This window comes from Belonocnema kinseyi, chromosome 2 (genome assembly GCF_010883055.1).
Source record: "Belonocnema kinseyi isolate 2016_QV_RU_SX_M_011 chromosome 2, B_treatae_v1, whole genome shotgun sequence".
NCBI classification, from domain to species: Eukaryota; Metazoa; Arthropoda; class Insecta; order Hymenoptera; family Cynipidae; genus Belonocnema; species Belonocnema kinseyi.
Window position 1 is genome coordinate 92,887,434 of NC_046658.1, and position 19,110 is coordinate 92,906,543.

The 19,110-nt window shown below is 27.0% G+C and overlaps 1 protein-coding gene across 5 annotated transcripts in view; it reads left to right on the plus strand.

Annotated features, from left to right (window-relative positions):
* Positions 1-2,825: 2,825 nt before the first annotated feature.
* LOC117167552 (prodigiosin synthesizing transferase PigC-like) overlaps positions 2,826-19,110 on the plus strand; it is a 50,999-nt gene continuing 34,714 nt past the window's right edge. The window contains exons 1-9 of one of the 5 annotated variants that reach the window (XM_033352571.1): positions 2,826-3,437; positions 11,724-11,881; positions 11,966-12,101; positions 12,191-12,374; positions 12,444-12,533; positions 12,612-12,833; positions 12,908-13,029; positions 13,100-13,228; positions 15,544-15,752. In XM_033352571.1, coding sequence (XP_033208462.1) covers positions 3,335-3,437; positions 11,724-11,881; positions 11,966-12,101; positions 12,191-12,374; positions 12,444-12,533; positions 12,612-12,833; positions 12,908-13,029; positions 13,100-13,228; positions 15,544-15,752 — 1,353 coding nt within the window. In that variant the 5' untranslated portion in view covers positions 2,826-3,334. Of the gene's footprint in view, positions 3,438-11,723; positions 11,882-11,965; positions 12,102-12,190; positions 12,375-12,443; positions 12,534-12,611; positions 12,834-12,907; positions 13,030-13,099; positions 13,229-15,543; positions 15,753-19,110 lie in introns of those variants that run through there. The other 4 variants (XM_033352572.1, XM_033352570.1, XM_033352574.1 and 1 more) reach the window with 4 other exon arrangements.

Below are 19,110 nucleotides of genomic sequence, written 5' to 3' on the forward strand. Positions count from 1 at the left end.
TTGAATAATATAATTTTTATTAAAATTTAATCTTTTTGGCTTTAAAATTCATCTATTTTAGTACAAATTTGGTCTCTTTGGGTTCAAATGTCTAATATTACATTTTTTGAAGAAAATTTATCTTTGTTGATAGAAAATTCAACTATTTGTTTAAGAATTTAATTACTAAAAAAATATATAAAAATTAAAAAGATTTCAAAGATTTCAAAAAAATGTAGATTTTTGAAGAGTTCGAACAAAACTTGTAGAAGTTTTTTAATCATTCTGAAAGGTTTCGAAATATTAACAAAATTTCATTGAGAATCCAAGGGAAATTAAAAACATTGTTTTATTTTGAAAAGTTCATTTCAAGAGAATATTCAAAAAAAATTTTTAAGAATGTAGAAAACTATAAAAAAAAAATCTGCAGGATTTTAAAACAATTTTTAAATCTTTGCTGGGTTTCTAAAAAATTGTGGGAAAAATTTCAATCCTGTTGAAGATATTAAAAATATTTAAAAGAATTTATGAACAAATTTCAAAGTAGAATAAATTTTGTTTTCATTGTAGATTTTTGAAGCTTTTCAAATAAAATTTTGAAGCTTGTTCAGGATTTCGACGGTTTCAAAGATAAAAAAGTTTCTTAATATTCCTGAAAAAATTTATTTTAAGCAAATACTTAAAAGATTTCAAAAGAAAAATAAATTTTTGTCTGTAAATAATAGTTGAATAATTATTAATTTGTAGCGTCTTGAAATTAACTTCCAATTTAAAAAGTGTTCAGTTTAGAAAATTAATTTATAAACGTTACATTTTGAATGTTTCTAACTTAAATTACTTAAAATAGACAATTTTTTTTAATCTACAAGTTTTTTTTTACTCATTCTTAAATCTAAAAAAAGTAGTGTTGGTGAAAACATGTTTTTTAATTAATTAAAATATAAAATCATATAAATTCTCGCAGTACTTAAATTTTCTCAACATTTCTAGGTTGTATTATTATTTTTTTGAACAAAAATGAACATTTTTTAACAAAAATCGTCAAGATTATTATTTTTAACAATTTTAGGTTAAGTTATCGCCTTACGCCAAACATTTATATATTTAAACACAAATTATTATAATTTAAACAATATTTAGAATTTTTGAAACGTTTTAAATCAAGAATTGTTATTTTGAAGAAAAATCATTATTTTAGTAAATTATTAGCCTTTTTTGAACAGTTTAAGGTTATTAAAAAAAAATCATTGGAAATTTTGAAAAAAAAATTTGTGATGTTACGTTGGTGTTATTTTTCGGTTATGCTCGTGTGTTTGACATAAAATTGGTAAAAAAAAAGTTATTAGATATAAATTAAAAAAATTATGTTTCAATAAAAATTAAACCCTTGAGCAATTTCGGATTGTGTTATTAATAATTTTTTTAACACTTTTAGGTTACATTGGAGTTTCTGATCGAAAATTCGTGTTTTCATTTTCGTTTATAATTATTGGTATTTTTAATCAAAAATAATTTGATCACAAAGAGTATTTACAATTTTTGAACATCTTCAGGTTATGTTGGTGTCTTTCACGTTGAAATTTCCATTTTGATACAATAAATAATCAAAGAAGACACAACATTTTTTTAACACTTTCTTGGATTTTAAAGAAGATTTACAATTTTGATACAATTTAAGGTTATGTTAAAAATTGATATTTTTAATTGAAAAAATCGCAAGATTTTTCAGATTATCATTGTTCGTCATTAATTTTACAATTTTAGATTATGCTCCAGTTTCTTACCTAATGAAAAAATAAAAAAAGATTTACAATTTTGAAGAATTTTAGGTTATGTTGGAATTTTTCACTGGAAATCGATCATTATAACAAAAAAGAAAACCTTAAATTTCACAGAGGTTTTAGAATTTGGAACAATTTTTTTTATATCTTAGGTTTTTTTGTTGAGAATAGATACTTTTAATTTAAAAAATCGTAAGATTTGTTGGATTTGATTATTTAGTCATCAAATTCGCAATTTTTGTACAATTATAGGTCATGTTAACATTTCTCACCGGAAATGGATTTGTTTTAAACAAGGAACATTAAATTTCACAGATGATTTAGACTTCTTATAGATTTCAAGGAAAAATTACAATTTTGAATAATTGAAGGATTCTGACTTTTTTTATTATTTTAGATAAAACATATTATAAAAGAAGTTTTTTTGCAATAATATTAATTTAAAAATTGCGCGAGACAAAAAATGTGAAATATGGGAAATATGAAAAATATGAAAAATTAATTAATTTTTCATTAATCTAAAAAAAATTTTAACATTTTTCAATTTATCTATCTATTTTGAATTTAAAACTTTGTTTAACGGCATTTAATTAAATTTTTTGCCATTGAAAATTGTTAGAAATTTCTATTTAATACAGAAAGCATACAGCATTTGAAAAAAAATCATTTAAGCTTTAATTTTAAAAGTTTAACATTCAATGGAGTCCCACTTAAGAGTGTTTTAATTTGCATTTCAGTTTTCTGAACTGCAAATGAAAATATTTTTAGCTCTCACTGTAAATTAGGTATAAAAATATGTATTTATTTTTAGCCTCTCCTCTTGCATCGGCTCTAGCTATAGGAAGAAAAATAAAACAGTTTCGTTTAGAAACTCGTTGTAAACTGCCAGTCATAAAAACAAGTCTTCGATCTTATTTTTTTTTCGTAGAGTGAATTCTGTAAAATAAATAAAGTGACACTAATTAAAATAAAGTAATACAATTGAATAACGAAGTTACAGTTTTTTGTAGAATAATTCATCATTTTAAGAGAAAACTGATGGTTTTAAATTCTAATTAATATTTGCGTTGAACGCACGTAGTTTAAATTGCATAAACGTTACTAGTTACGTAATATTTTTCCTTGGATTATCCTATATGCGAAAAGATCACGTGATTCATAATAAGTTAGACACTCGGACTGTAAACATGCAGTGCATTCTCGAAAATTTTTATATTTTTTAATAAATAATCTTCCTGTGATTTTGAAGTGTTGTAATGAAATTAATTAATTATTATTATTAAAAAACAATAAAGCTCGTGATAATAATAGGTGCAATAATGAGTAAAGTTCTAATTATCAGATCTGATTCTAAGGAAATAACGTATCGAATTAATTAATCTTGATTAAATTCGTATTAAAATGAGATTTTGAAGTAGTATCAAAGATATACTTATCAGTAATTTCCAAGATAATTTTTATCAGTATCTGAAAATGTGATATGGGTATCACGGAAGTTTTGCGATAATCAGCCTCATTTGGACGTTGATCAGAATAGAAAGGGTCTCGTGAAATTTATATGAAGTAGAAAAAAAATGGAAATTTCTATTTGTGCTCAGCTCCTGTTACTTGCGGTTTGTGCTGCTTTGACTTATTTTTCGTTGAGGAAAGTGAAAAATGAAGAGACTCAAAATTCAGGTAGGAGTAAATTTTTTTTTATTCTTTAGAGTTTGCTTCAGAATTTTTCAGGGTCATTTTTTCCCCATATTCTCATTTATTCCCGATTTTGTCTACTTTAACACAGGGTGGCTGCTGGACCAGGAAACCGGGAATTTTTTGAAACCGGAAAAACCCGGGAAATGGCTGAATTTGTTTTTGGACCGGGAATTTTACAAATGTGTAGAAGTTCGATTTCAAGTTTTTAAAAATAATTAGTTAAAGTGTTATCGTTTTTAATTCTGCCATTATTGAGTTTACAATGCATAATTCAAAATTCTTTTACTTACAAAAATGTCCATTTTAGATTTTTATTTTTAAGCTTACATTTTTAATTTTAAAAAGTAAAAAATTCTTTCTTGAAGAATTGAACCATTTTTATTTAATAAATAAATAAAATTTTTTTTAATGGATCTGTACTTTATGCATTATATAGTGAACAAAAGACGATTTCAAATAAGTTCAAAATTGAGGAGTTTTTAGATTTTAACGTTAAGAATTGAACGGTTTCAATTTAAAAGTCTTAATCATAAACAAAATGTGAACGTCTGACTACAACTTTATAAACCGGGAATTTTTAAGACCGGAAAATGACAGTAAATTTACTTTTTGACCGGGAATTTTACAAATTTTTAGAAGAAAAAAAGTCTGTCTAACTTTCTTTGATTTCAAGCGTTTTTTAAATAATTAGTTAAATTGAATTACAATTTAGAAGTGTTTAAAGCCTAAGATTTGTGAACAAATGGATCTATTTGTACAAAAATTTCGGTGCAAATAGCCTGATTTAAAACCAAATATAGATTTTGGCAGGTGTAGAAAAAATTTAGAAGCTTTTTAGGCATTTTGAAAGGTTTCAGAAGAATAAAAAACAATTTAGAGAAAAATTGAAAATGAATTTTTATTTCGGAAAATTAATTTAAAGAGAATATTCAAGAAGACTTGAAAACTTATTAAAAATGAATTTGGAGCATGTTAAGGAAATTTTTTCAATTTGGCAGGATTTAAAAAAAAATTGTAGAAAAAATGTTAGGAAAAATTCGAATAATTTTAAAGCATATTTAGAAGTTATGAAAAAATTTTTAAATAATTAAAAATTTGCAAAAATGTAAAACAACATGTGAATGCTTCAAGATTTTAAAATAAAACTTTGAAGCATTTTAAGGATTTTTGAACTATTTAAAATGAGAATAAATTTTAATTTAAGAAATGTTCAGTTTACAGAAAAATGTAATCGTTCTATTTTTAATGTTTCTAGCTTAAAATGCCTAAAATGCCTAAAATGATATAATTTAAAAAATTTTTGAATGCATTGATTGATTCATCAATTTAAAACACTGAAAATGATAACTTGGTTTTATATTTTTGCAACTGATTTTAAATCTTTGAACTCTATAATTTATAAAAATTTATATTTTTGATTTGGCAGTTAAACTGCATTTAAATTCAAATTATTCATTTGAAAAGTATTAGTGGCTTCCATTTTAGACGTATTAATTATTGAGGGTTTAAATATAATATTTTTTAATTAAAGAATATTTCAACTTCAGTTTTCAAATTTTAAAAATTAAGAGTTCCACTTTGAGTGCTTTAATTTGCAGCTTCGTTTTTATTACTTCAAACAGAAACATTTTTGCCTTTAGAGATCGATTTTTTAAATTTCATTGACCTTGAAAAATGTTTGCGAACCGGGAAAAAACCGGGAAGTGACCGGGAATTTTGTTCTTTCATTAAAACATCATTTTTATTCTTTTGAAGCGTTTCACAATTCTTAAAAAGCTTCTAATTTTTTGTTTAAAATCTGAAAAAATCTACATTTTATTTTAATCTAGACTAGTAATTCAAATTTGAAATTAATTTTTGGTCTATTCAAAATTTCGAAGTATCTCTTCAAATTTCGTCTACAAATAATAAATGTTCAATTGTTATTTAAATATCTAAATTTTGAGGAATTTTCTAAAATTTGAAGGATTTCCTAAAAGTTGTAGGAAAAATTGAATGAATTTTGATAGATATTTAGAAGTTCTGAACAAATTTCAAAAATAATTTTAAATTTGAACAAATATAAAACAAATTGTAGATTTTTAAAGATTTTCGAATAAAATGTTAAAGCTTTTCAAGAATTTTTAAACTAATTAAAATGAAAATAATAGTATTTCTAATTTAAGAAGTGTTCAGTTAAAAAATTTCAATTTCGAATTTAATCTAGCTTAAAATTCCTCAAAATGACATAATTTAGAAAATTTTTAAGATCTCTGAGTTTTTAATTTAGAGAAAAATTTTAGTTTCTATCAAAAATAATCTTGTCTATTGAAATTTCTTCTTCTTTGATTTAAACTGCCACTGTTTAATTGAGAATTCAATTTTTTGTTGAAAATTAACTTTTTTGTTGAAAATTCATATTTTTGAGTTGAAATAGCAAACTCTTTTGCAAAAAATTCGTCTTGACGCTTGAAAGCTCAACAATTCGGATGGAATGTTTTTTTCTTGCCTGAAAAATCTTTACGTGTTGAAAATTCCTCCCTTTCTTTAGAAAATTAAACTTTTAGTTTGAAAGTTGAACTAGTTTGTTAAGAATTATTAGTTGTTGTTAAAGATTCATTATTTTTATTGAAAATTTATCTCCTTGGATAAAAATTAATTATTTAGTTAAAAATGGACATTTTTTGGTAGAAAATTTATATTTTGGGGTTGAAAATTTAACTGATTTGTAGAAAATTCGCCTTCCGGGTTGAAAATTTGTATTTTTCGTGAATATTTGACCTACTTAGTTAAAAATTCTTTTACGTGGTTGCAGATTTATAATTTTAATTAAAAATTCATGTCTGTTTAAAAATTCAACTGCCTAAAAAAATGTTTTCTGAAAATTTATATATTTAGTCCAAAATGGAAATTTGGAAAAGAATTCATCTTTCTAGATCGATAATTCAACTACTTTTTTAATTTTTTTTTTAATTTTCAACTCTTAGTTTGAAAATTAAACTCTTTTTTTTCGGTTGAAGCTTAATATTTTTTGTTTGAAAATCTGATTATCTGGTTGAAAATTGATTTTTTTAGTAGAAAAATCCAATATTTAGTTAAAGATTGGTCTATTTGGTTAAAATTCCAGAATTTCGGTTCAAAACTAATCCTTTTTGTTTAAATGTTAAATCGTTTCTTTGGACAAAAAATTCGTCCCTTTTGATTTAAAATTCACCTTGTTTTTCTAAGAACTAAACTGTCTTCTAAAAATTACAATTATTTCGTTGAAACTAAACTATTCGGGATTTAAATAGAACTTTGAAGTTAAAAATAAATATCAAAATTAGATGTTTTTAATAGATGCTAAATATGTTTTCTTTAAATATAAATTGCCTATAATATTTTAATAACATAAAAATTTATGAAAATTCAAACAAACTTCGTATTTTCATATTTTCTTAGATGACGAAATCTAAACTTTTCTTTTAGACCAAAATAAAAAATTGAAACAATTTTTTTTATTTTAAATTCTTTTATCCCTCAGGGATAAATTTGAAAATATTCATAGTTAATTTTTTTAGTTTTACTTCGTGTATTAAAATTTTTTTAATAGATACTATTTTTAGTGCTTAGACAATTTTAAAATATAAGTAATATCAACAAACTAGACGTATTAAATTCAACAATTCCTGAATTATCGAATACACGTGTACATTTTTCGAAATAAATAATTTCTAATTAGGGATTTTAAAAATATTGCTATACTTAAAAATATGTGACTAACAAATTTATGCGTAACAAATATTGGTATCTATGAAAATATTAAAATTACGAAAGTAAGAGTTTTTTCAAACATATGTTACCACTAGAATTATATAATCATTTCTTAAATAATTTAACTCGTTTCTAATATTTTTAGAACTTTTAATGAGACTAAAGAATCCCAAAAAATATAATTGCCGACCCTATAAAATTCCCGACAGTTTATATTACCGAATTTAAAAAATAAAATATTTTTGTTTATAATATTATTTGATTATTGTATATTTGTTCAATTAATAATATTGATAAAAAATGGTTTATTTGTTTTAATTCGGGAATTTTCTAGTTTGGTTCTTTTTTTTATTCGGCAGTTTTCTATCGGGAATTTTTTAATTCGGTGATATTTATAAACTGTCAGGAATTTTATTGTTCGGAAATTTTATTTTTCAAGATTTTTCAGTGGTCCCCTCTTAATACTTAAAATAATGATATTTTGGATTTTTAAATTTTATAATTTAAAATTGATTGTATATTTATGTAATTTCAAATGACTTCTACATCATATTTTAATGAATGTTTACGATTTCCCTTCTCTGCAATATGGATTTTTTCAGAGATTATTATCAATCGATAGTACGTCTAAAATAATTAGACGCGTGTCCCAGCTTCTTTGCAAATTGGCACTTTTTCAAGAATCACGTTTGAAAATCACGGTCGCCGTGGTTGCTGAAGGTCTACCGGGGTGCGCGGGGTGGTTGCTTTCACCACGCGCCGTAACCTAGCGACCACGCTGCCGTTGGTTCAAATCTGTTTGTTCAAAGACGTTTTTGTCAGCGTCATCATCCCCTTCTTCCGTGCACTGGAAATAAGATAATTCGCAAATTATTTGGCTAGGGTCATTCTTACGGATTCATCGAATGTACTTTAACCCATTAATGCCTGAATCAGAAAAAATTTTATGGCAAGTTTGAGATCCTGAATTTTTACGAAGGCGCTGTAAATTTTCCTCGGGATGAATTTTTACATATGTATTAAGGGGCGCGCAAAACGATCCAACCATTTGAAAAGTGTTTTGTTATGCTATGAATAGCACAAAACATGTTATTGTAACTCAAACTAGCAAAAGATGAAGGATATTTTTTTCAATATCAGGCTGCAACAAATTGTAACACTTTTGAATTATTTTTCATTCTGATTTATAGATATTACTTCAGTTTACTTTTTTCTTCTTTCTAATTGATGTATTGCGATACATAATAGTTTATTGGCTCGCTGATCACGAATTTGCTATCAGATTTGCAAAATTCAGAATGGCGAATCCAATATAGCAAATGACGGATCCAATATGGCGGACATCCCAGTGAGCACAAAATTTGGCGACGTCCTTACTACGTGGTTACGACATGTTTACGACAACTTTACGACATCCTATGTCCATGTCGTTTCGGTGTCTTAACGATAGCGTAAAGACATCGTCAGATCATACGACTTATTTACGATATCGTAAAGACACCTTAACGACATGGACATAGGATGTCGTAACGATGTCGTAGACATCGTCAAACTTTGTGCCCACGGGGATACTTCCGACAAAATTTTCATTTTTGCCTATAGAAATTGTCGATAACATTTTTTGAGGCAAACACTGCGAATTCGTGATCAGATTTGCAATTTGAAGTGGCATATCCAATATGATAAACTGGAATGGAAAATTTTATGAAATTCTGTTGAGATACATATACTTTACAAATATGTTATCTATTTATATCGATGATACAAAAAACTTTTAATATTTTAACAGAAAAAAAAAACAACTTTTTCTGTGTATTTTTCTTTATCCATAAAATTAAATAACTTAGATGTAACAATGTGAATAACGTAAACAATAACAATATTGTTGAAAATCATAAATTCTCTTAAATTCTCCTAAATCCGGTCATATTCTCCGTTATAGAACCCTAATTTGAGTTCTCAAGACTTTAAGAACCCAGTGGGCACAAAGTTTGACGACGTGTTTACGACATCGTTAAGACATCTTTACGACATCCTATGTCCATGTCGTTAAGGTGTCTTTACGATATCGTAAATAAGTCGTATGATCTGACGATGTCTTTACGCTATCGTTAAGACACCGAAACGACATGGACATAGGATATCGTAAAGTTATCGTAAAGATGTCGTAACGATGTCGTAAAGACGTCGCCAAATTTTGTGCCCACTGGGAACTCTATCCGTAACAGTCCGAAACCGAATTCAGAGAAAAACAGAATAAATACACACACTCATTTTCCCGAATTTAATCGCCGATTTCTGCTTTTTACGCTGTGAAATTTAACAAATTTCTTATTCTGAATGATATTTATTTTCCAACAATTAAACCATTTTTGAAAGAAAAATATTTTAATCGCCGGGGTACCATACAAAAATTATTATTTGACATGTTTACAATACGAAAAATAAAATAATAAAATTCCGAGAAAAAGACTTGGACCAGCGGCAGCGTGGTCGTGTCTAATTATTTTTGACGTACTAGCGATTGATGATAGTCTCATCAAAAAGTCAGTGTTGCAGAGGTGGCCTTTACCTTGAGGTATTTCAAAGGGTTTTAACGAACCTCTAGAAAACTGTAGGTCATAAAATAAATTTAATTTCAAGAAATTTCTACTAATTAAAAAATGTCAAGGAATATGACGGACATCAAAAAAAGTTCAAAGGGAGAACTTTAAGTTATTTTAAAGGGATTGCATTTTCAAAAAATTTAGAACTCTTAATATAAAAAAATGTTGTTATGTATGCTAAAATAATGTACGTTTTTAATTTTAGAAAATAAAAATTCACGAATGTGAATGCACGCTTTAGTCCAGTGCATTTGATTTATTCGGGCTTTTAAAGATAAATTTCTCGAACAATTTCATTTTAATTTAGGTACACCGAAGAAATTCCAAATAATTTATATTTTTAGTGCATTTTTACAATTTCAAAGAATCTTAAGGAATTTCTAGAGAAATTTAGAAAATAAATTGAATTTTATTTCATAGGATTTTAAGAGATGTATTTTTTAAAAATTTAGAACTCTTAATATTAAAAAATTGCTTGTTATGTATTTTTAACTACTTTATGTTTTTAACGTTAGAAAATAAAAATTTTTTAAATTATGTTAAAGAATAATTTAATTTATAACCCAGGAGTTTCAAATGATTTCTACTCATTTGAATAGCTTTTGAGAATTTCAAGGGATTTCAAGACTTTCTATGAAACTCTAGGAAATAAATTAAACTTTATTTCAAGGGGTTTCTAATGCTCTTAAACAATTGCAAGGGTTATGAAGGACATAAACAAATTTCAAAAGATTTTCAAGACTTCAAATTATTAAAAAAGTTCTAAATAATTTCAAGAGATTTCGATTCAACAAATTTTAGAAGCCTTGATACATTAAAAAATTTATTTTCGTGGATTCATTCATTTTATTCCTGTGGGTTTTTTTTTAGAAAAATGTAATGAATATTTAAAATTTAATTTATATTTCAGGAATTTCAAATGATTTTTACTAATTTTAATGCAATTTTATGATTTCAAAGAATTTCAAAGAATTTCGAGAGAACTTTAGGGAATAAATTTTATTTTATTTAGAGGGATTTCTACGGTATATTCTAAAGAATTTCAAGAGATTTTAATTTTTTTATTTTAGATCTCTTAATATATTAAAAAAGTTGTTTTTATCGATTTTTATATACACTTTATGTCACGTGTGCATTTTATTTACATGGTTTATTCAGAAAAACTTAACATATAATTTTGATTTTATTTATAATAATTTCATTTAAAATGATTTCAATATTTTTAATGGCTTTAAACGATTTCCAAAGATTTCAAGGAGTTTTAAGGAATTTCTATAGAACTTAAGGGAATAACTGAAATTTTATTTTAAGGGATTTAGACGAATTTCGACAGGCTCAAGGGATATGCAGAAATTCGATACATTTCAAAGAATGTAAATAAATTTCGCTTCAAAATTTTGTAGAATTTTTAATATTTAACAAATTTGTCGTTATGCAATCGTAAATAATTTTACGCATTGAAGAGCGTTGTTTCCTATTTACATTCAAAGTATTAATTACAATAAATATGAAGTAACAAATATTGGACATGAATATTTAATCATACCTGCAAGTATTACGATTTAATTAGTGACCAATGAATTCTTAGAAGAGGAAATATTATTAATTATGAGAACGATTGAAATAATATAAAAATTGATTATTGAATTTTTAAATGATTTTCCGAACTTTTTTATAACGCTGTAACAGAACTCATAAAAAACTCATTTAATATTATCCGAAAACTAACAAATTTCGTATGAAAAATATTACTTCCTTTCTGAATAAAAATATTTAAAATTTCCCCATTTTTCATAAAAAAATACCCTGTTTCATCTACTTTGAGCTCTTTTTGTGTTGTGCTCTTCGACGTTGTAAAAAGTTACGAAGCGTTAAAAAAAAAAAAACTTTTTAATTATTGCTAAAATACACTATTTGAAATTTAAATTAGGTTTCAGGAAATATTTTTCGCAAATTGAATTCTGGCTGTGTGTCAGAAGACGGAAAAGAATTTATGAATATCTTCGAGAAGAAAAATTCGATAAGTTGCTGAAAATTGATAAGGCGAAGTATAAGGATGAAATGAAAAAAATCCTGAATGACAAAGATGTATGCTTTTAATTATTTACAAATGAAAATTTTTTTCTCTCCTTTTTGAGTTTTTAAAAATATTTTTTTATTGGATTTTCGAAGATTTTAGATAGCTCTTTATTTTACGGAACTGACCAAAAAGGAAATTCATTTTTCATCAAACATGTCAGCAAAGGCAATGAGAAGGAACTACTCTTGGTTTTAAATTTTTCTGATGGAAGAACCTACGAACTTCCAGGTATTAATAAGATTTAAAAAATTTTACTCGTGGAAATTCAATTAGATATTGAAAATGATCTTTTTGGAATTATTCTATTTTATTAATAGATCATCCAAGCACAAAAACGTTGAAATTTGACAAACAAAGTTGGTCCATTGGTGGCTTAAAAATTTCAGTATTGGAACCTTTGAAACGATTTCGTATTACATTTAACGGTTTGCTCAGAAATGGAATTAGGCACAAAATTTCAGACGGTATGGGAGAAATTGAACATGTTCGTTTTAATTTCATGTAAGAGCAACATTTAAAAAAATTCTATATTAATCGAAAAAAATTCTCTTCTAAATTGATTCTTTTTAGATTCATTGCGAATTCTGCGCCTTTGATGAATACCGATTTTTGGAGAAATGATTTAAACAAGGGATTATCAACTAAATGGTTGGGTAAAATGTCAGTTGCATTTTTATAATATTAATTTTAAGATTTTTTCCATTTTTTAAATTTCTTAAGATTAAACCATTTTTTCAGAAAATCTGAAGAAGCGAGTGGATTTGATCAATGGGGGTCTCTTATAGGTCAAGCTATTTTTGAAGATTCATCTACCAAAGAATTTTATTTGAGAGGCGTACGTCAAAAAGAATGGAAAAGTGAAATAATTTCAAATTGCGATAGGATAATTTGCTTTTTTGGATCGATTAAAGGACTTACATTTCACTTCAATATCAGAGAATTAAAAGATTGCTCACAAATGTAAGCTTTATAAAATCTATTTTTAACTATAATTATATTCTATAGATTGATTATACAATGACATTTTATTTTAGAGTAAAATTTGGCCATTTGAAATTGGTCGACGGCTCTATACATGCTGTGGATTGGTTAAATTTTAACGCTGAAGTTTTTGTTAATCCGCAGGAAGGAAATTCCGAAATAATTCAATTCAAAGGTTCATTTCTTAATATCATAAGAGTGTTGTTTACAAAATTCGCATTTTGTATAAATAACTTTTATTTTAGCTGGAGAAAATAAATTTGAATTCTCTTCAAAGTTTCAAAAAGATTCAAGGCGAATTTTGCATCAGGGTGAAAATTTAGATGAAGAATATTTGACTTACGAAGTTAAGTTGCAAAAAAATAAAAATGAAGGTAAATACCGCTGTGAAGTACTATGGGTGTATTTACCTGTGCTTATTTATTTATAAACATTTTGCTTCCTCATAGGTATAAAATAAATTTGCTTCCTTGTAGAAGAAATTTTCTTTCTAATAAAAAAAAATACTTCCAACATTTTTCAAGCTTATGTTTCTGCCTTACCGAAAATATTATTTTCAGAAAATCATAGAGCCCATCAAAAAGGCAATCAGGGTAGCGATTTGACCGGAAAATCGGGAAATATTGGGAAATGAGTATTTTGGTCAAATTAGAAAAGTGATTTTTACTTTATATACAATCGTAGGGAATATAAATTCTCTTATATAACTACTTTGTTGAAAATAATTTTTTTTGTCTAAAAATTCACCTATTCCAGTAGAAAATTAAACTATTTTACTGAAAATACGTTTTTTTGTGAAGAATTAGATTATTGAAATAAAATTGAACTATTCTATTTTTGGTTGAATATTTATTTTTTTAATTGTTAGCATAAAAAACTTTTTCATGTGAAAATAGATTTCTGTTAAATCGTAAATAAAAAAATTGGTCTTTTTCTTAATGAAATTTTAACTATTTGGCTGAAAATTAAGATTTTTTACTTAAAAATTCAACTATTTTAAAATTCAACGTCTTTTTTATAGAAAATTAATCTTCATAGTTAAAAAATCCTCTTTCGTAAAAATTCTACAATTTTAATAAGAATTGGTATTTTTTAATAGAAAATTCAACTATATTGTTGAAAAGACATGTATTTTGTTTAAAAAAATCGATTCTTTTTATCGAAAATTATATTTAAAAAACAGTTAATCTTCTTTTCTAAAAATTCTTCTTGGCGGTTCAAAGTTCAAGTATTTTAGTTAAATATTTATCATTTTTGTTTAAAACTCATATTTCTGATTGGAAACAAAATGCCTTGGTTAAAAGTTAAACTCTTTTTTTTTAATTATTCAAAATAATTTTTTAGTTGAAAATTTGTTTTTTTTTTTGGGTGAAAATCAATGTTCTTGGTTGAATTTAATCACTTTGTTTGAAAATGTGACTATTTTTTTTAATTAAGAATTTTTTCGTTGAATGTAATTTTTCTAACTGAAAATTTAACTTATTCCACTCAAATATTTAAAATTATCGTTTTCTTTAAAAGTTAATTTTCTTGTCTAAAAATAAGTCTTGTCTGTTAAAAACTCAAGTATTCCGTTAAGATATTCATCATTTTAGTTAAAAATTCATCTATTAGGTTGGAAATAAAGTACCAGTTAAATATTCCATAATATTATTTAAAAACTCATTTCTTTGTGGAATTTTTAGCAAGAAATTCATCTGTTTGGTTGAATATTTCTTTTTGTTACTTAAAACTTTAATATTTAAGTTTTAGTTGACAATTTATCGTTTTTGCAGTAAAATTAATTCTTATTAGTTTGAAAATTCAACTATTTTAGATGAAAATTCAATGTTTTTGTTAAAAGCTTAAGTTTCTTGTTTAAAATTTAACTACTATTCAAGCTGAAGATTCATCATTTTCATTGAAAATTCATGAGTAACGTAACGAATTAATTTCATAAACTAAAAATGTAACTATCTCATTTTCGTTTAAAAGATGGTTTTTTCTAGTTCAAAATTTAAGTATTTGGTTGAACATGTGTCTCTTTTAATTGAAAATTAAACTATTTTGTTAGAAAATCATGTTTTTTTTGTTGTTGAAAAATTGTATTTTTTGGTAGAAAATTAATCTTTTTGTTGGAAATTTTATTTTTGTGATAGAAAATTCAATCACTTCAATAAATATTATTCATTTTAGTTCATATAAACAGAATAAACCGGTTTTTTAAAACTTCATAAATCGGTACTGGTAAGTTTTAAATGGTTCAACAATAGGTTGATAGAGGCATCACGAAGACGCGAAGAAATAAACTACATATCGTATTGCTATATTTTAAATATAAAAAAAGTTCTCATTTAAACAAGGAAAAAATTTTTGTTTTAAAGCTCTAAACTAAAAAAAACGACTTCTAAATGGCCGATGTAGTTCAAAATTCTATCAGATCTGAATATGAGTCGGAGCTACAACTCGCCCATATTTCATGATCAGAAAATGTGAACAGAAAAAACACACGCACGTGCATTTTTTGAAGATTTTATTTTCAAGATCCCATGGTCGAATTGCATCGAAATATGCCAAAAAAGTAGATTTAAAAATTTTGGTAATTACAAACTCCCCCTCTACGAGGAAGCAATATTGAGGCAAATATGTTATAAGTATTTTTTGTCGATTTTTTTTTATTACTGGAAAATAAATCGTTTTGGTTTTGTAGGAACAGCATTGGTTGTAATATGGACTCCTCAAAAGAGAAACTTCTCAAAGCAGAATAGCTCTGAACTTTCTAATTCTTTGAGACCTAATTTAATGAAGGTGTCAACAAATTTTGTTTTATCATTTCGAGAAGAGACTTGTCAAAATGAAGAACTTGTTGGTGGAAAGGGAAGCTCTCTCGCTTTGTTAACTTCAATCGAAACTAATGAAGTAGGTAATTTTAATCAACTATAGTTTGTAAATTAGGGCTTTCAGAAACTATGTCACACCCATGGTGGGGGGGGGGGATTAACCAGGTTTTATGGAGATTTTTGACGTATGGTGGTTTTTGGAAATGTTTCAAAAAGGAGAATTAGGGATTATATTTTACAAGCAAAGTATTTAATTATGGACTTCACAGATCTTTCCCTTCTTTTCCCCTTTTTAAAAAATAATTCCAATTTATCCTTCTGTATTTAAAAAACTTCTCCTTTTTCTCGTTTTATGGTTTCCTAACTCCGAGCAGCAACCCTTATAGCTTCGGTCAGTTGTTCGTCTGTCCTTCGTACTTCTTGCCATGAAGGAAAAGTGAGAGGAACTGACAACTCACAAGGCAAGGGGAAGTAGGGGGAATAAGGGGGCGTGGGGAAAGTAAGGAGCAGGGAAGTAAGAGGAAATTAAGGGTGGTAAATTAGGGAAATGAGGGGATTAAAGTTAAGGGAAGTGACGAAAAATGGTGGAAGGGAAAGTAGCGAATGTGAGGAAAAATGAGGGTCAGGGAAGTGGACAAAGTGGTGGAAAATGAGAGGAAATTAGGGGAAACAAGAGGAACGGAACTAGGAAAAACGAGGGGAAATGAGAGGGTTAGAGAAATAAAGGAGAAATGTGGGAGAGGTGTCGAGAGGGGAAGTAAATTGGGGAGAGTTGGGGAGAGAAAGTGATGGAATTTAGGGGAAGTAGGGATGGGAACGTATGATAGGGGAAAGTTTAAAGGACCTTTTTACGTCTTAATACGAACCCACTTTTTTTAGGCGCAAAACGCCGACTTTAACTAATTTTTTGACTTAAATGCGAACTGAATTAATAGAACCCAATAAGAAAATCGAACTTTTTGTCGTTAAAAGTTCATTCATTTTATTTTTATAAGGTATTATTTGGTTGAGTTGAAAATTAAGTTTATTAAATGAAAATTGAATTAGTCCAGTCTCTGCTGAAAACGCATCGTCTTTATCGGAAACTCAACAATGAAATTTTTCATTGAGAACTCATCTAATTTAGGTGAAAATTCAACTACTTGGTTGAAATTTGAGCTGCTTCTTTAAAATTGTATTTTATTACTTAAAGATTAAACTATTTTTCTGAAAGTTTATATTTTCGTTGGAAATTTATTTGTTATACTGAACATTTAAATATTTCTTTGTTGAAAGTTGAACTGCTTTGGAAAACATTAATTTCATTGCTTGCAGATTTAATTATTTGATTAAAAATTCGTTTTCTCAGTTGAAAATTAATTTTCTTAACTGCAAATTAGATTAATCAATTCTTGGCTGACAACTCACCGTTTTCAATTAAAAATTCAACAATAATATTTTTCATTCAGAATTCAACTTTTTAAGACGAAAATTCAACTGCTTAGTTTCTTAAAAATTAATTTTACTGGTTAAAGATTGAACTTTTTTAAAAAGTTTTTATTTTGTTTTAGAATTAATTATTTTACTTTAAAAATTCAACAATAATATTTTTCATTCGGAATGAAAGTTTGTAAGTTGAAAATTCAAATACTTAATATCTTCAAAATTCATTTTACTGGTTATAGATTGAACTTTTTAAAAAAGTTTTCATTTGGGTTGAAAATTAATTATTTTACTGAAGATTTGACTAGGTTCTATTTTTGGTTGAAAATGGATAATTTTATAAAATTCAACTATTAAATTTTCTATTGGGAACCCATATTTTTTGGCTGACAATTCAACTTCTTTTTTGAAAGTAGAACTTCTCTGTTAAAGATTGATTTTATTAGTTCAAGATTGAACTATTTCACTGAAAAGTCATCTTTTTGGGTTACATTTTTTTTATTTTTGTAGAAAATTCAGCAATTTGGATGAAAATTAATTTTTTTATAGAAAATTCATACATTCGGGTTAAATATTCTACTGTTTTTTAGAGAGAATTTGTCTTTTTACTTTTAAAATTTAATAATGTAGTTGAAATTCTCCAATCACTCTTAACTGAAACACCTTTCCTGTTTTGGTATAAATTTATTCTAACATATAAAACTCGTCATTTTGGATCGAAAATTGAATTTGCTTCAAATTTTGTTCAGAAGTCGCCTTTTTTATTCAATTAGACAGTTTTCTGGTTAAAAATAAAAAGTCACAGTGAAACTCTTCTATAACGCCAAATCTGGGGCTGACGGTGGGTAGGAAGTAACTCATTATAGCCCGCTTCGTTTTTGTTTGTTCATGCTTGAGTGCTCGCCTGAGTGACAGCCTTAATTCTCGGAAGGGCCATACAAGGGAGGGCTATTGAAGAGTTTCACTGCATTTGGTTTTATTTTGGCTATTTTATTGGCTTTATATATTTTAACTATTTGATTAAAAATTCGTCCTTTTTGCTTGAAAGTTCAAATATTTTCTTTTAGATGCCACTGACGAAAATAAATTTGTTTGTTGAAAATGTTGGCACTCGGGCCTAGAACTCCTCGTAGGCTACTGCCGACGATTTGGTTCTGGTCGTCCCCAGAATTTTCGTTCGCGCTGCCTTTTCCAGAAATTCAGTCCCACCGGGCACTGCTTGTTGGATGACCCGCAAGAAGGTTACCAGTCCGCTGAAAGGGGTGGTTATAATTTCTCAATGGTTACCAATGCGAAGTCTTTTCCTTGTAAAAAATTTTTGTTCTTAAAAGAGCAGATTGTTTAATTTCAAGGTGAGTAGTAAAAGCAAAAATTGGATGACATACTTCTTCTTTATTACTATTTCGCCCTAGGCCGGGTGGAAAGAGGTAGAAGAGGTGCTGCTTCGAGCGGGTCGAGAGACAGACTGGTACCACGGTAAGAAGAAAAAGGGGGTGGCTCACGATTAATGATCTCCCCGAAGAATGATCGGCCTGGAAGAAGTTGTTATTCGTTATCCGTTTGGACATTGTTACACAATCTGAGAGAAATATGACTTGACTGGAATTTAAAGTGACGTTAATTATGTGTGGAAAGAAGCTCGCAAGCAAGGAAGTGGGGGTATAGGGACGAAAAAACAGAAAGTTTCTAGTAGGTCGAGGGTGGCAGGGCCACTTAGACCTGGGTGACTCATTTCATAAGAAAGTCTTTTGGCATCGCGTGTTTGCGAAATGGATCAAAATTATGTTTTCCTAGAGAGGAAATATGTTCAAAAGGTGATGATGATGCATATTCGTAGAATTTAATGGCGGTTTCTTTGATATACTCTGAAATGTATGGTAGTTGAAACTCTCTGTGAAGGACAGAGTTCTTAGTACTAGGCAGTCTGATAAGTACCTGAAAATTCTAACAGATGGCATTAGTATTCACTAATGTGAACCATTTTCGTCGAGCTTGATCCTTCAAATGACGCCTGT